This window comes from Notechis scutatus, chromosome 8 (assembly GCF_049901735.1).
Source record: "Notechis scutatus isolate UNSWTSFEM ecotype Mainland chromosome 8, rNotScu1.2, whole genome shotgun sequence".
Lineage (NCBI taxonomy): Eukaryota > Metazoa > Chordata > Lepidosauria > Squamata > Elapidae > Notechis > Notechis scutatus.
The window spans coordinates 18,973,271-18,989,700 of NC_142016.1; the positions used below are offsets into that span (position 1 = coordinate 18,973,271).

Here is a 16,430-nt window from a genome sequence, read left to right on the forward strand (position 1 = left end):
GGGGATATTCCCTCTCTCAAAGAATTTTACACTGTCAAGTATTAGGGAAAAAAGATTAGTGTAGGTTATTGTAGTGAAGCTTAATTAAAATGAATAATCATTAATAGCTGTAGGAAACTTTAAAAAAAGAAATGCGATGAACATAAGGGAAAAAAAGTCTGCATACTGGAAGGTACAGCAGCTGTCAGTTCCTTCTCTTTGCAAGTCTTCTACTCCAGAAAATGGGTCAATTCAGTATCTAGATTATGTATACAGGTTGGCCAGCCTGTCTAGAGCAGTGGTAGGGAATTGTGGCCCTTTTATGACCCATGGACTTCAACTCCCAGAATTCCTGAGCCAGCATGGCTTGCTCAGGAATTCTGGGAGTTGAAGTCCACAAAGTCATGGGAGGCGGGCTTAGTTCTCCATTTTTTCTCTAGAAGAAGCTCCATTATTTTGGCGCCAGTGCAGCCCTCAGCTGGCCACGTGAGAGATCCCGCTAAAACGAGGGGCGGAACTAGAGCGTCCTTGCGCTCGTTCTTCCGGTGCTGCTCTAGCCTCCCCGTCGCTGGTTCCGGCGTCTTGGTGGCCTGTTCTGCAGGTGAAAGTCACTTTGAGGAAGCCGCTGTTTCGTCGCCCTCGTTGCGGTGAGAAGCCGGGGACTCGCTCTCAGCCGGGCGGGGAGAATGAGGAGGAGAGGACCGGAGGGGGCCTTGGGTTTCCTCACGAGAAGAGCCCGGGAAGACCCGGTGCTGATGGCGCCTCCCCACCCCGAAGGGGAACTGCGCCCGTCCGGGTCTTTGGGTCTCTCAGACTGAATCGGCGTGTCAGTTGGGGATGATGGGGGTTGGAGTCCAGTGCACGCGGTGGCAGCAACAGGGGGAGGAGGAGGCCGGGTCCTAAGGGAGCTTTGGATCCCAAACAGCCACAGTTCTGCGTCCTTCCTCCCTCCCTCCCTCCCTCCCTCCCTCCCTTCCTTCCTTCTCTCTCTCTCTCTCTCTCTATCTATCTATCTCTGTCTCTCTCTTTTTCTTTCCATTCTTTTCTCCCTCCTTCCTTCCATCCTCCCTCCCTCTTTCCCTTATTCTTAAAAATAATTATTCTTAAAAGTGATGATTTATCATTTATAGCTTTTATGTACCATGAGAGTTTACGCACAAAAGACAAATTCCTTGTGTGTCCAATCACACTTGGCCAATAAAAAATTCTATTCTTAGCACCCACCACCCCTCAAGTACTAGAAAAGGAGGCTCAGGGAAGAAGGAGGTGGAGGAGGACAGTTTGGGGAAAATCTTTCCCATTTGTCCTGCGAAGAAGTTCTTTCCATTCAGAGAAAGCCCTTTGAGGCCTTGCCCAAGGACAGTCTTCTCTCCAAAGCAGGCAGTCCTCGACTTACCACCACAATTGATCCCAAAAAATTATGTGGCGAGGAAATTTCTTAAGTGAATTTGACCACATGTTACGGCTTTTCTTGTGGCATTTGTTAGTGGATCACTGCCATTGTTAAACTGATAAATTGGTAACATTGTTGTTAAGTGAATCTGGCTTTCCCGTTGACTTTGCTCATAAGAAGGTCGCAAAAGATATCCTCGGGGACACTACCGCCATCATAAATAGGAACCAGTTGTCAAGCATTGGAGTGTAAATCACATGACCATGGGGATGCTGCAACAGTCATAAGTGTGAAAAATGGTCCTAAGTCACTTTTTTCAGTGCCGTTGTAACTTCGGACTTTCACTAAATAAACTGTTGTAAGTCGAGGACTACCTGCAACAAAAGAAAGCTGTTTGAAAAGAATGTGCACCCAAGCAGACTTAATTCAAAAGGTAACCTTCCAGCCAAATGATACTATTCCACAAGCTTAATAAACCATCACCATTATTAGTTGGAGGATTGTGTGCCAGTATTTCCATTTTGGATAACTTGTCTTTTTATGATAGATTAGCACTTAAATAAAGATTAGGAACACTGGCAAGAAAGTTAGGGTACATCAGATTTGGCCATGAAATGTCCCCTTCCCCTTTGCCTTGATTTTACTAGAACAGTTTGAATTTCTAAAACTGAAGTTACACAAAAACTGGGGTAGCCTGAAATGAAATGAGGCAATATCTATGGTTCAGTGACGGATGGGAAGCCACTGGTTTACCATATTATATCAGTCACAAGTGAAGCCCTCCTACAATTGTTTTATTTGGGTGTCAGATATCTGAACACAATAACTGTTTTGTGGTCTGAGCGTAGGGTGCTGTTGAACCCAGCTAATGTGTATATATCTTCAGTGCTTAATATTACAGCAGTGGGCACACTGTCTCACATGTGGCATGTCATTTTTGTTACTGTTTTCTGGTCTGCAGGCAAGATAACTTCGTACCTTTCATCCTCAGCCATAGGTAATTGTTTTAGCAAAGGATCTTTTCTGTTATGTGAAGTGTCAGGAAGTCTGTTAAAGAGACACAACTAGCAGTCTAATGAAAACTTAATATTGCTTTCTTCTTCCCATTGTTCAGTTAAAAGATTTTAGGAGCTGCTTAGAAAGCATCACTTGGGTAGATGCAGTTTTTTCCCAAACTGCATCTCGATTGAACTAATAAAAAAGCAAGATGTTTATTTAGTCACCTGTTCAACGTTCAGACATTTAATTGTTTATTAATCTGATTAGCCTACCAAGTACACCCATTTTTTATTATTTTGGGCAGAAGCCAGCAAGCAGAACGCAGAATAAAATATCTGCTTCCAATTTCTTGACGTGAGCATTCTGAGGCCTTATTTATCTCATATATATTATTATTATATAATAATCCCTTCCAACTCTTCTGTTATTTCTGTTCAGCAGGCTAGAATATATATCTGGAACTGATTTGCTAAAATTCAGTTTGTCTGCTTTAAAGCTTAAGGGTGAAACCATTATCTCCTTTCAGTTGCCAGGTTTTTAAAAAGAGAGAGGCATATTAATGTATTAGATTAAAATAGCTGATGATCAGTGCTAAGGGTACCAAGGCTTTCTCCTATATAGCAGGAAGGGGTTCCAGACATAGTTCTATAACTGATGTGAGCAGAAGATTTAATTTCTGGTTCACTGATTGCAGATAGGAGAAATGGACTGAACCAATAGTCCTTGACAGTCCAACCCAGTTGTTAAACAAAGCTGTCACTAAGTCCAGTCACATGATCACAAATGTGCTAATGATTTTACTTAGCTTTCCTTTGTTTTACAGTGTCCAGAAAATGCTATCCCAAAGCTGGGTGAGGCCACAGGGTGAGAAAGGTTTCCAAAACTTGACTTGCAAGAAAGCCAAGTAAAAGGGTAGATCTTACAGCCCTCTTCCCCCATTCTTCTGTCCTTTGCAATGCTAACTCCAACACTGATATAATTAGTAAGAAGAGAAATAATGTTCATATTTATATTCATTGTAGAGGAAGGGATCACAAGACAGTAAGAAGGCATATAATAGGGAGTAGACATTGATTTATCAGCAGGATTCTACTTCGAATAAAATATCTATGGCAATCCAGTATTAAATTCTTTGGGTGATAAAATTATCATAGGGAAAACTTGATCTTTTTCCTAAGGGAATGTCTTCTAATAGCTGACATTTTGAAGCACCAGGATATATCTATTTCCTGATTTCTCTTCTATTTTCAGAAAAAAGTATGTCTGAAGCGATAAAAAGCAAGATAGAGAACTACAAAACAGCTCCGTTTGACAGTAGGTTCCCCAATCAAAATCAAACACGAGGCTGCTGGCAGAACTACCTTGGTTAGTATTATTGATGCATGTGAACGTTTGCGTTTCTGTATTATGGATGAGAAAAAAGACTTCATATTCTGAAATCTTTATAAAAAGGTCATATTTTTCTCTATTGAAGTAAAAATAATATATTATTTATGGAAAGCTTAAACATAAAAATGGTTTTACTGTTTCTTCCCCCTATATTTAAAAACATTAATTACATGATGAATAATTTCCTTGGCTTTTTTTTTTTTTTTTTTTAGTTTTTAACACATTACATTTCCTTTTTTTCTCTCCGATTTTTCTTTTGAACTTTTTTGACAGCTTGGGTTATAGCTTGCCATGGTAAAACAAAGTTTTAACTATACCGTCCCGATTGTGCTAAAATAACTCCTCAGTCTTCTGAAAAACAGTCAGTTTATCTTGCATATAAGAGTCACTCCAGTAGTGAGTGCTATATACATTTAATAAATATAAATAAATAAATATACAAGCAAGAATACTGAGTTGTGGGGATTTGATAACTTTTATTTTCTGGTTAGGCTGATTGTATAATACAATATTGAACTCCCACTTTCTCTGTAGCAACAACTGATTGTAGATTGAGAAAACACTGGGTTTGATGATGTATCATCATCATCATCAAATTGTATTTGGATGTGTTGGAGGGCAGAATGTTGGGTCTTTTATTTCGGAGACCCAGGTGTTGGACAATACACAGTCTTATAGATTCTTCAGGCTTATACATGATTCTGTTTTTAAGGACTCTTCTAGATTAGATGCATTTTGCTCCATGAAATGTTTTTTTTCCCCCCTCCTGGCAGATTTCCATCGCTGTGAGAAAGCTATGAATGCCAAAGGCAGTGATCCCTATGTCTGCCAGTGGTATAAAAAAGTATACTCATCCCTCTGCCCTTCTTTTTGGGTAAGTAAATTACATAAGTCTGGCTAAAGCATTTTTGTACAAGAAACCAGTTGGGGGCAAAGGAAGACGGTAAAAGATATTTCCCTCTTCAGGGGTACAGCCACGAAGGGTCAGGCAATCTGATAACCAAAATACTTTGAAGTAAAACTCTGAAATCCCTGGCCATTAATCATGGATGTTGTAGTTCCAGTACATCTGGGAAACAATTGATTACCAACTCCATCAAAAACCTCCAGAATTGTATTCAAAATACTTCTTACCCCTCTCCTTCAGGACATAATTGAGAAGTGCGTGGAAGAGTTACAGTTTTAATGACATAACTCTTAATTGAGAAACAGTGATCCAAAGAAAATGTTCTGATCTTTTGCAGGTTGACAACTGGGATGAACTTCGGGAAAATGGCTGTTTTCCAGGCAAAATCTGATGGTCTTTTTGTCTGCCAGTAGCTCCCCTACTCAGGAAGTTGCACTGCTGAGTCCTTTCTATGTGGTACATCTGAAGGATTTTTCTGAAATGGCTCTTGTCTGCTTGAGCACCTGAATCATTTAATAGTACAAAACCTTGGATATTACCCGTTCTAATAAAATGCATGTTACCCATGCCTATGTTTATCCTGCTGACTCATGCATATGTTCTACCACATGCTTTATCTATGGTAACGTTCTCAAAGAATGGGTCAGATGTCATTATTGTGCTACATGTTTGTACTTTCTCACTGGACCCCTTTTGACAAGATATAAGCCTTTCCATTCATTGGGTTAAACAGCTTATATGTACATGGGAAACTTTATAGCTGCTTGTATGTTGATAACAGGACTTATTATACCAGGGTCAGCCATCTCACACCTGGTCATTTCTCAGTTACTAATCCTATGTTCTGGGCTAAGCAAGTGCGACATGAAAAATCCACTTGCGTAGATTGCCTTGATTTCAACATTTGAATAGCCTCGTAAGTCACCTCTTCTTATCATAGGCAGCCAGTGAACAGATTTTGAAAAGGGCATCAGATACCACATGGGCCTCACACATTGTGCTAACTGTTGAGCAGGCTTAGCCAACAACTCTGTTTTATGGAGAGGAGACTGCACGCTTTAAACAGAGTTGAGTAAGAATATATTCAAACCTATCTCTAGCGGAAAAAATGGCATTTGGGTGCCTGCGTGTTTTGTGTTTTCTACATACTCTTAAAAGCAGTATCTACAAGGAAATCAGGCATATGTGTTGCGATGGCACCATGCAAATGATATACATGCATGGTGGCATCGGATGTCATGGTATCACTCATGCAAAATATTTTGTAATATATGCAGTGAAGTCATGATCCATATGTTATCAGTTTGAAATTTTTTAGTAAGTATGTTTAGGATTATTCTTAGGAAAACATTTTTGTTTAGCTTTCTTAACAATTAAAACAATTTTCAAACTTAAAAAAAAACTTTAAAAATTAGAAGATACACCACTAAAATATCATCGGAGCAAAAGTAAAATACTATATCTGCTATATTACATATTTCATCTTTTCATTAGTAAAAAAAAGACAAACCACACATTTCTGACATTAATATTATGCTATAATATAAAAATTACAGTAACCAAAATGCTAATTCATCAGGATTTGGGTGAAAAAGGGGGGGGGGATGAGGGACGGGGGGGTTGTTTTTTTGTGAAGGGGGGGGGATATGAGGGGGGGTTGGGGGTTTGGGTATGACAAGTTTAAAGAAAAGAATTGGGGGTGACATGATAGTAGTATTCCAGCATTTGAGGGGCTGCCACAGAGAGGAGGAAGTCAGCTTATTTGCAAAGCACCGGAAAGCAAGACAAGAAACAATGGAGGGAAACTACTCAAGGAAAGAAGCAACATGGAATTAAGGAGAAAAGTCCTAACAGTGAGGACAATTGACCAGTGGAACAGCTTGCCTCCAGAAATCGTGGCTGCTTTATCACTGGAGGTTTTGAAGAAGAGATTTGACAGCCACTTGTATCAAATGATATAGATCAGAGCTGTCCAAACTTGGCAACTTTAAGACTTGTGGACTTCCAACTTCCAGAATTGTCCAGCCAACTATGCTAGCTGGAGAATTCTGGGAGTTGAAGTCCACAAGTCTTAAAGTTGCCAAGTTTGGGGACTGCTGATATAAATTCTCCTGCTTGAGGAGGGGGCTGGACTAGAAGACCTCCAAGGTCCCTTCCAGATCTATTTTATTCTATTTAAGTGACAAGAAACCAGCCAGCTCATAGAGTCGGAGAACCTTCCTTTCTGAACCGGAAGTACGCTCTAGGAAAAGCTTGCTTGGTTTTCCGCTAGAAAGCGGAAGAAGCTCCGGAAGTTATCCTGTGATCACTTAACTGTGCGCCGGAAAGAAGAAAAAGTCGGCATTGGACGCTACTAGAGTAACTGGGCCGGACTGAAGAAGTCGAGCCATGGCGGCTCCTGCGATGCCTCCGCCGCCGCCTCCGCCGCCCGGAGCCCCTCCTGGGGTGCCGGGAGGGGCTCCTGGGCAAGGAGCAGTGGTGGCGGCGGGAGGCGCGAAAAGCGGCGAGGAGAGACTGAAGGAAATGGAGGCCGAGATGGCCTTGTGAGTAGAGAGACCCGAGAGGAGCTTGGTGTATTTAGTATTTGTTTGATTTGTCAATCGCTTACAATGTAATAGATATAAGTATATACATAGTTATGAATACATGGATACATGTAAGAAAAATAAAAGAAACAATAGGACAGGGACGGTAGGGACGTTGGTGCGCTTATGCCCCCTACAGACCTCTTAGGAAAGGGGTGAGGTCAATAGTAGACAGTCTAAGGTTAAAGTTTTTGGGGTTTGTGGAAGAAACCACAGAGTCAGGTAGAGTATTCCAGACATTGACTACTCTGTTGCTGAAGTTGTATTTCCTGCAGTCAAGTTTGGTGCAGTCAAGTTGGGTCTTACGGGGGTTTGTGCAAAGCCTCCTTTGAGTGGAGCCCAGCCTTTCGGATGACCTCGAATTACGTGCATTCCAATAATCCCCAATTCTGAGACGCGTTTCCCGAGTTTATGGGATCTATAGCCCCAAATATCGGTCAGATTGTTGATAGACTGACAGACAGACGATAGGTTAATGATAGATAATAGATAGCTAGATTGACATGTTGGATTGATGATAGATGGATTGATAGATGATAGATTGATGATAGATATGATAGAGATAGATACCTTAGATACCATGGATGGATAGATAGCTTGATGATAGATAATAGATGATAGCTAGATTGACAGATGATCGATTGATGATGGATTGATAGATTAATGATATATAGGTATAGATATAGATAGATAAATAGATAATAGGTACAGTATAGATATATACGGACGGACAGAGAGAGAGAGAGAGATACCGGTTGATAACAATACTTCATTGACCAAGCGTGATAGGCACACAAGGAAGTTATTTCCAGGGCACAAGTGCTCAGTGTACATTAAAAAAACAAAATAATAATCAATATCAAAGTAATAATAACCATAATGATCATACCAACAAGAGAAGGTTGTGGAACATATGAGAAGGATAAAAGAAAGCAGTCATACCACATGGGTAAATATACTTAGACATAATACATAAAAATGTAGACATAACATACTATTATGGGCATTAGAGCCTTTTGCAGGGTCTTTGTATAACGTGTCCAGAGTAGGATAATTTGAGTTTGGATTCATTTGTTCGATGGTCCATTGGTTTGTTTTCTTGGTTGTCCAAGGTCCTTTTCCTATCCTGCTTTCTTAGAGTGTTACAGGGAATACTTTGACGTGCATGACTCTAATCTTATCTTTGTAAGTATAGATGCATCACAGAATCTGGGTATCTTTTCCAGGCTTTTATAGTTGTTCCACCACATACATGTGGTGGTGTGTTTCTTGACTGTTTGTTTTTTCTCTGTTGATGTTAAAAGGCAGAAGGTCTCCACCACTTAAGTATCTTTGCTGCCAATTCTAAGCCTGGTTGTGCTACCTGTTGTCATTAATTTGGTCTTGTTTATGTTTAATTTTAGTCCCATGCTCTTTGACTTGGGGGAACAGTGAAAAATTGAGTATTTATTTTGCCTGTAGTTTTGAATGTATTGAAACTTGGAGAAAAGGCAGATGAGCATCCTAGGAAACTTGAGTTGGGAATATACAACAGCTTCGATAAGCTGTCTGAGTATTTATCCCTAGTATTTCCCAGTTTAGATAAAGGCTCAAAATCTCCCTCTCCCTCCCCCCCTGCCCCTCCTCTTTCTGTTTAACATTTTGTTTCTCTATGGACCATTCAAAGAATTTCATAGTTCAGTGGGAACTTAATTTTGTTTTTATGTATCCTTCAGGGAAGTAATATAAATCTAATCAGGGAATAAAGCCTGATTCTAATTGCTGTTAAGATGAAAGTGAAGTGTTTGAATGTTCAAAAATGTAATATGCCTCCTGATAATTACTTCCAGGTTTGAGCAGGAAGTTCTTGGAGCTCCTGTCTCTCTGCCTCCTGTTGCCTCTGTGGTAGAAGCTGTGCCGGTTGCTCTAGCAGTACCAGCGGTAACTGCAGTGCCCCCGGTTCCCATCATCCGACCCATCATTGCTACTAACACTTACCAACAGGTGAGCAGTGTGTATTCTTTGTAATGCAGGGTGCTAGAATGTTTTCAGTGGAATATTTAAAATCAGTACTACATTGTCTTTGACATTGTAAATTTTTGTACATGACTATTCATCTGATTTTGTTGCCATCTTTTGTTATCCTCATGCCCTCCAGGTCCAGCAGAGTTTGGAAGCCCGAGCAGCAGCAGCTGCCACAGTAGTTGCCCCTATTGTGGCTCCTCCAGTGCCATTTGTAGGCCCAGGTATGGTCAGTTCCAAAGAGTTTGGCTCAACAATCATATTCCTGTCCCCACATTAACTTCAGCAGTGTCTTTAAGTGAGAAAGATAGTTAAGAATAGAGGTGCCTCACTCCAGTTTAAGTAATATCGTTTATTAAACTCAAGAAACTCTTGATTTTAATTCTTAGAATATTGTTTCCAAAATATTGATTTAAGGAAACCCCAAAAGAAGAGGGGGAAAAAGAATTAGGATAAATCCAACTTAAGAGCTGAAAACAGTGATGACCCTGTGCTATAAAGATGCTGAAACAAATAGTTTTCATCTGGTTTATGAATCTGGGTCAGGTTAAAGGCAGAGATAGCGTATTTGAAATGAAGCAGAGATGCTTATATTCTCAACAATTGCCACCGAAGTGGAACATGTCTAATAGGTCTCTTCAACGGAATCAACACTTGAAAGGATGGCATTCTTTTAAGCATCCTGGTCCCAAGTCATTTATAATAGTTTTCCTTGACTAGTTATAGGTCCATTGGTCTACAGTTTTCATAATCTCAGCCATTTGGATTATGTGAGCTGGGGATTATTTTACTCCAGCATATTGGCAGAAACTTGGTTTGGGGAAGACCCATGTACAGGTTTTAAAGTAATAAACAGCATTACAAATTGAGCCATTGAGCAGATTTGAGGGGATGCAAAAAAGTGTCTCTCTGGTGCCATAGATCAGGGGTCTCCAACCTTGGCAGCTTTGCTGGCTGAGGAACTCTGGGAGTTGAAGTCCACAAGTCTTAAAGTTGCCAAGGTTGGAGATCTCTGCCATAGATGACAACATAAGATGAATTGTGTAGGGCAAATACACTACTTTCTACTCCAGGAATTTAACCTCTCTTCTGTCCTGCCCGACAGTTCTCCATCAATTTTTGATTTGTGTGGTAACATGGTTACAAAAAGCAAGGTGGACTGCAACGGAATGATCAGACAGTCCCCATTCCTCCTCCTCTACACCTCACTTAGGAACCAAGTAGGTGTCAGAGCTGGGCAGCCCTGTTCTCTGTTCCCAATATGCAATCTCATTGAACTGCAGGAAGAGTTGAGTTTTCCACTCCTCCAGTAGGCTAAGAAAATTCCTTGTAAAATAGAAACCATTTGCTTTCAGAAGGAGAGTTTTCAAAGCGTTTTTTTTTCCCCCTTCCAGCAGTTCCCCCACAACGCCCTCCCATTCTCCGACCAACCTTTGTGCCTCATGTCTTACAGCGCGCAGGTAAGCTTCCCTTTTCCTTTTTAAGCCCAGTGGATGGCCAGAGCCTCTGTTTTTCTACCACTGTCTTTTACTTTTTTTAAGGTGGCCCCCGGCCCATGGCGATGCGCCCACCACATCACCAGCCCATGGTAGGGCCCCCGATGCCTGGCCCTCAAGGGCCCCCGATACTGATGGGTCCACCAATGCAGAGAGCACCTGGCCCACCCCTTGGGAGCATAGGACCAATGCGACCTGGTCCCCCAGTAAGTACCTTTCTCTTTTAGAGCAGGGTGGGTACCAGAAGCTGTGCCAGGTTTTGAGACCAGTTATAAGGGGTTTGGAATTATATGAAGAGGGTTTGTCAGTATAAATTAAAAACGCAATACGTGTATAAGTGTAGAACGGTCCTCTTTTTAATATCTGTTGAGTGACACTGTCAAAGGATCTGCAGATGTATTGACTGGTGTGTCTTATATTTATATGGCTGCCCACCTCACAAGAACCCAACGTTTATATTATCTACATATGAATTTATTTTTATTTTTTACTGGCATTAAGAAATCTGAGTGTAATTCTGCATGCTCCAGATTTAGTCTGCTGTTTAAGACTTGAATTGTATTGGATGTTTAACTATAACTCCTTAAATGTACAAAACTTTGTTTGTTTGTTTTTTAAAGTAAAGAATATTTCTTCTATACTTTAATTGTCTTCACGTTTTTTCTCTTTATACTGTGTCTCGTTAAACTTGTTTTTCTTTTTGGTTACATTCGAAAAAGGAGTAAACCATTTTTAAAACAAGAGTTTATGGAGCATATTGTGACGGTGTTCTCCTCCTTCTTGACCAGGTGGGGCCAGGCATTCCCGTTGGCTCTTTGGCTCCACTGGTGCCTGTCCCTCGGCCGGTGGTGGCCCCTCCAAAAGTCAACCCCACAGTTATCCAGGCGGCTCCTACGGTATATTCTTCTCCACCAGTGAAAAAACAAGAGGTTAGTGAGTCTGGTTAAATTTATACTTGAGTCCGTTCTCTTTTCCAACTTTCTCCTTCACCTCCAAGGAGGGAAACCACTTGGAACCACTGAGCTTCCTTAGGGCAGGTTTCCCCAAACTTGGCTGGAGAATCCTGGGAGTTGAAGTCCACAAGTCTTAAGGTTGCCAAGTTTGGAGACCTCTGCCTTAGGGGATCATAGGAAAACATGGTCTCCAGTAAGTATTTGGCTCCTGAGCCTCACTGGCCTCTTCTCTCTGCTTGTGTAGGAGGAACATCGAGAGCATCTGCCACCTGTGGTGGAGGAGAAAGAACCAACTGGGACTGAGGAGCCCGTGATAGGCCCAAGTATGCCAGAAACAGACCTGATCCCAGTCGTGGACTCTCGGCTACCATCACTACGTGGGCATGACCTGGCACCTACACGAGGGAAGCGGCCCCGCGGAGCTGATGCTGGATTTGTTCCCGTAGAGGTAATAAACAGTGGTCATTTCTTCGTAAAGCCAATGAATAGTTTCCTCTTTGTCTTATTTTCATGTTTTTCTTCAAAGCTGTTGAGAGCTAAGTATTTCTGGGATGGAGGGAGCAGAAAGGGGAAGAGATATAGACAAATGCACCACCATGAGCCGCGGTGGCACAGTGGTTAGAGTGCAGTACTGCAGGCCACTTCTGCTGACTGTCGGCTGACTGCAGTTTGGCAGATTGAATCTCACCGGGCTCAAGGTTGACTCAGCCTTCCACCCTTCCGAGGTGGGTAAAATGAGGACCCGGATTGTTGGGGGCAATAGGCTGACTTCACACAACCTCTTGGAGTGAGCCAGTTTGGTGTTGTAGTTCAGGAGCTAGACTAGAAACCAGAAGACTTAGTCACGAAAGCCAGCTGGAGGACTTTTGCCTTCTCTCTCTCAGCCCAACTGATGATAAAGATAACGTTGATGCAAGCCCACCGTTTGGCTTAGCATCGGGAATGATGCTTCATTAGTGAGAGCTGAAGGCATTTATACAATATGTAAGAGATAGGAGGAACCATAAAATTGTAATAATCTGTTTAAAAAAAAAAAGATTGGAAGTCATATTTCTTAACTTTAGTCCTTCTCTTTTTTTGAAAATCTTTGGGTTGTTTTTTTTTTGTTCTTGTTATTCTTTGAATTTTTTAAAACAAATGTAAATAAATGAAAAAAGGAGTGAACCTCATTGGTATGAAAAGCCAAAGTCTAAAATCTTGGGGAACTAAATGATTAAACTCAAAGGCCACCAGCACAGGTGCTTATTAATAGGCTGCGGGAACGGGCGCTGCAAGAGGACCTAAGGACTTTGTTGATCATGAGAAGCATCCTTCCAGCCTTAGGCTTCTTCTTCTTAGACTAGCTGGAGAAATGCCAACTAAGCAGGGGTTAATTCCCCAGAAGCTAAAGCCTTAGATCAGGGGTGTCCAACCTTGGCAACTTTAAGACTTGTGGACTTCAACTCCCAGAATTCCTCAGCCAGCTTTGCTGGCTGAGGAATTCTGGGAGTTGAAGTCCACAAGTCTTAAAGTTGCCAAGGTTGGACACCCCTGCCTTAGATTAACTAATTGTCACTGTATTGTGTGAATGAGCCTGGGGTTCAGGACTCGTAACAAATAGTCTGAGATAGGTAGGAGTTGGTGAGAAAAAGAGCAGTGAGAAAGGGTGCCTTTTTCTTCTTCTTCATGTGTTGTTTACTCTCTAGACTGCCGGGCCAAGGACAGTCTTCAGTTTCAGACGTGTTGTTCAACACAGGTTAAGTAATTGACACGTTCCTCTTCTCCCCCTAGCCGGTCATGGAGAGCACGCCTGAAGACAAGAAGAAGACAAAGCAGGAGAAGTTGAAGCGTTGCATCCGTACTGCTGCTGGGACCTGCTGGGAGGACCCCAGCCTTCTTGAATGGGACCCTGGTGAGCATCCAACTGGAGTGGGCCAGGGGGTAGACGGTGGGTGTTGAGGCCATGACTTTTTTTTCCTCAAGCCTAACATTGGCACCCACATTCTTCCACTGACTGGCCTTTGTCAAATGTATGAACTTGTAAACACCTTCGGAGTCTCCCAGCATAATCCAGCCTGTATATCAAACCAAATCAGAACGTGTTGAGTCTGGAATAAACCATCATCCTCTTCGAGATTTTGTTTGTTTCTTTTGGTGCCACTGAGTCAGTGTTGGCAAGTCCCTGCAATTTTCTTGCCGAGGTTTTCGGAAGTGGCCTGCTTCTAGGACTGAGAGAGAAGGACTTGGCTCAAGGCTGACTTGGGGCCCAAAGCAGGAGTAAAAAACCATGGTTTCTAGCTTAGTGCCCAAATCATTACACTAAATTGACTCTTTTGAGATTGGCCCCCCCCTTTCCCCCCCCCAAAAAAAATCCTCTTCTAGAGAGGCAAAAACTATGTTAAATTAGAAAAGAATTCCTTGACATTCTGATACGTGTCACCTTTTATCTATGCACATTGAAGGTTTTCTGTTGTCTTGACTAAGCAAGGACCCTGCATTATCCATCCATCCTTTTCTTTCCTTCCTTCCTTCCTTCCTTCCTTCCTTCCTTCCTTCCTTCCTTCCTTCCTTCCTTCCTTCCCTCCCTCCCTCCCTCCCTCCCTCCATTCCTTCCTTCTTTTCTTCCTTCCTTCCTTCCTTCCTTCCTTCCTTCCTTCCTTCCTTCCTTCCTTCCTTCCTTCCTTCCTTCCTTCCTTCCTTCCTTCCTTCCTTCCTTCCTTCCTAGATGACTTCCGGATTTTCTGTGGGGACTTGGGCAACGAGGTGAACGACGACATCCTGGCCCGTGCCTTCAGCCGCTACCCATCTTTCCTAAAGGCCAAAGTCATCCGGGACAAGCGCACGGGCAAAACCAAAGGCTACGGCTTTGTCAGCTTCAAAGACCCCAACGACTATGTCCGCGCTATGCGGGAGATGAATGGTGAGTGTGAGGTTCCCCGTTTATTGACGGTGAGGGCGGAGCTGTCCATTTCATCCCGAGAGGATATCCTGCTCAAGTCCCGTTGAAGTGGAGAAAACAGATTCAACTCCCAACTAAAAATGAAGTAACCAGTGATAAAAAAAAAAAAATGTCCTGTCTTTCGAGGCAAGGCAAGAAAACCCAAAACATCAACTGGCTGCTAAGTCCAACCACGACTTAACTCCCAATCTGAAGTATAGCTCCATAAAAAGTCTGCTTAAAAAAGAGAAGAAGTTTGTGCTAAATTGCATCTGATGCATTTTAGGGAATTCAAGTCAATTCCCAAAGTGCTGTTATTCTTTAATGACGTGGTCCCTACATAAGAATAAAATAGGGTTTGTTGAACTGGCTGATGGAATGCACCACTGTAGCCCAAGCGATCTCTAAGCCATTAATTATAGTTTCACAACCTCAGTGGCAAAGATAATATAACATATAACTCCAAATGAAATAAACCACACGATCATTTGGGTATAATACGTGAACCCAGCTAACCTAGTTGTGTGGATAAATTACATTTGCCAGCTTCATCCCAATACCCTCCAGGTAATTGTTGGGACTTCCCTCCCCCTTATAGCTGCCCTTAGATATGAAGGTACTTCCATCCCAGGATGACAGGAGCTTGGCTTAATACCTGGCTTCAGGAGACAGGCTGTTGTGACCAAGGTTTATGGAGACATTAACAAACATACATTAGTCCCAAAACCCCTTTTTCTTTATTTCAACGGCTGTGAATTTTAGTCATTCACAGCCCGTAATGAGTCTGAAACCATTTGTAAATAGTCCCATGGAAGTCTGCCAAAGTTCTTCAGGATAAGCATGCGCCTTTATGTTCCTTGAAATGCTGCCAACAACTAAATGTCGAATTAGTTATACAAGGCCAAAACGGAACACAAATTCAACACTGAGCTTCAAGTTTCAAACTGACCAGTACGAACAAAGTTGCTTCCTGCAAAGGCTCATGTCCCTTTGCTCCTCCTTTATGTCTTATGGGAGGGCCCATCGCCTCCAAGCCTTACTCCCGAGTTGCCCCTTTAGCCTTAACTGTTCTTGCCTTCTGGCAACTCTGTGCATGTGCGCACTGGGAACAGGCTCCCGTTGTTCCTCTGCCTCGCTGCTGTCAGATTCTGGAGGCTCCGGAGTCAGCACACAACTCCCAGATGGCCCTGGCCCCATCTCTGTATCGGACGCAGGACCCTCGTCCGACTCCTCCCCAGACTCCTGGACTGGCCTATGTTCCTCCCCACTGTCTGACTCTGCTGCCATCTCCGCAGGCTGCTGACGGACCACAACACAGGCGTTATATTAAACGTCCCCACCTTCACACTTGTTTCTTGTTCTTTCGCGGCAGGAAAATACGTGGGCAGCCGGCCCATTAAACTGCGCAAGAGCATGTGGAAGGACCGCAACATCGACATTGTGCGCAAGAAACAGAAAGAGAAGAAGAAGCTGGGCCTAAGGTAACGGGACAGCAGTCGCTGGGGCTGTGCTTCAACCATCACCCAAAGCTGAGGAACTGAGTTACGGGCCTGCTGGAGAAGATGCAGATTTGGGGAACTTGGGCAGTGGAGAGGGGCTTGAGATAGCACAGTCCCCCTCCCTGGCCTGAAGCTGACAAGCATGGAGGCGTTGTGTGCTTTGCACCCCGTTCCCCCAGACTAACTGGCTTTTCTGGTTTTGATAGCAAGGAACCACAACTTGTAGAGTCTTCTGGGTTTATTTTGAGGGGAAATAACTTTTGTGCTGAGTCAATAAATTTATGCTTCTTCTTCTTTTTTTACTACATTTAA

The 16,430-nt window shown here is 42.6% G+C and overlaps 2 protein-coding genes across 3 annotated transcripts; both read left to right on the forward strand.

Annotated features, from left to right (window-relative positions):
* Positions 1 to 495: 495 nt before the first annotated feature.
* COX6B1 (cytochrome c oxidase subunit 6B1) lies at positions 496 to 5,245 on the forward strand. The gene is made up of 4 exons (XM_026685277.2): positions 496 to 626; positions 3,623 to 3,736; positions 4,534 to 4,634; positions 5,005 to 5,245. Exons 2-4 carry the CDS (start codon positions 3,631 to 3,633, stop codon positions 5,056 to 5,058), a joined length of 261 nt encoding a protein of 86 aa, XP_026541062.1. The 5' UTR covers positions 496 to 626; positions 3,623 to 3,630; the 3' UTR covers positions 5,059 to 5,245.
* Positions 5,246 to 6,941: 1,696 nt separating this feature from the next.
* On the forward strand, positions 6,942 to 16,430 carry RBM42 (RNA binding motif protein 42). Of its 2 annotated transcripts, none has more exons than XM_026685267.2 (10): positions 6,942 to 7,210; positions 9,082 to 9,235; positions 9,390 to 9,477; positions 10,648 to 10,713; positions 10,795 to 10,955; positions 11,538 to 11,678; positions 11,947 to 12,150; positions 13,473 to 13,593; positions 14,407 to 14,601; positions 15,992 to 16,430. In XM_026685267.2, exons 1-10 carry the CDS (start codon positions 7,056 to 7,058, stop codon positions 16,102 to 16,104), a joined length of 1,398 nt encoding a protein of 465 aa, XP_026541052.1. In that variant the 5' UTR covers positions 6,942 to 7,055; the 3' UTR covers positions 16,105 to 16,430. The 2 variants fall into 2 exon arrangements, with proteins under 2 accessions (XP_026541052.1, XP_026541053.1); XM_026685268.2 differs by having other exon boundaries at positions 6,973 to 7,210; positions 10,651 to 10,713.

Coding starts and splice junctions, on each gene's coding strand:
- COX6B1 (XM_026685277.2), top strand. CDS start 3,631: ATGTCTGAAGCGATAAAAAGCAAGATAGAGAACTACAAAACAGCTCCG. Junction 3,737..4,533: donor CTGCTGGCAGAACTACCTTG/GTTAGTATTATT, acceptor CCCTCCTGGCAG/ATTTCCATCGCTGTGAGAAA. Junction 4,635..5,004: donor CCCTCTGCCCTTCTTTTTGG/GTAAGTAAATTA, acceptor GATCTTTTGCAG/GTTGACAACTGGGATGAACT.
- RBM42 (XM_026685267.2), top strand. CDS start 7,056: ATGGCGGCTCCTGCGATGCCTCCGCCGCCGCCTCCGCCGCCCGGAGCC. Junction 7,211..9,081: donor ATGGAGGCCGAGATGGCCTT/GTGAGTAGAGAG, acceptor AATTACTTCCAG/GTTTGAGCAGGAAGTTCTTG. Junction 10,956..11,537: donor CAATGCGACCTGGTCCCCCA/GTAAGTACCTTT, acceptor CTTCTTGACCAG/GTGGGGCCAGGCATTCCCGT.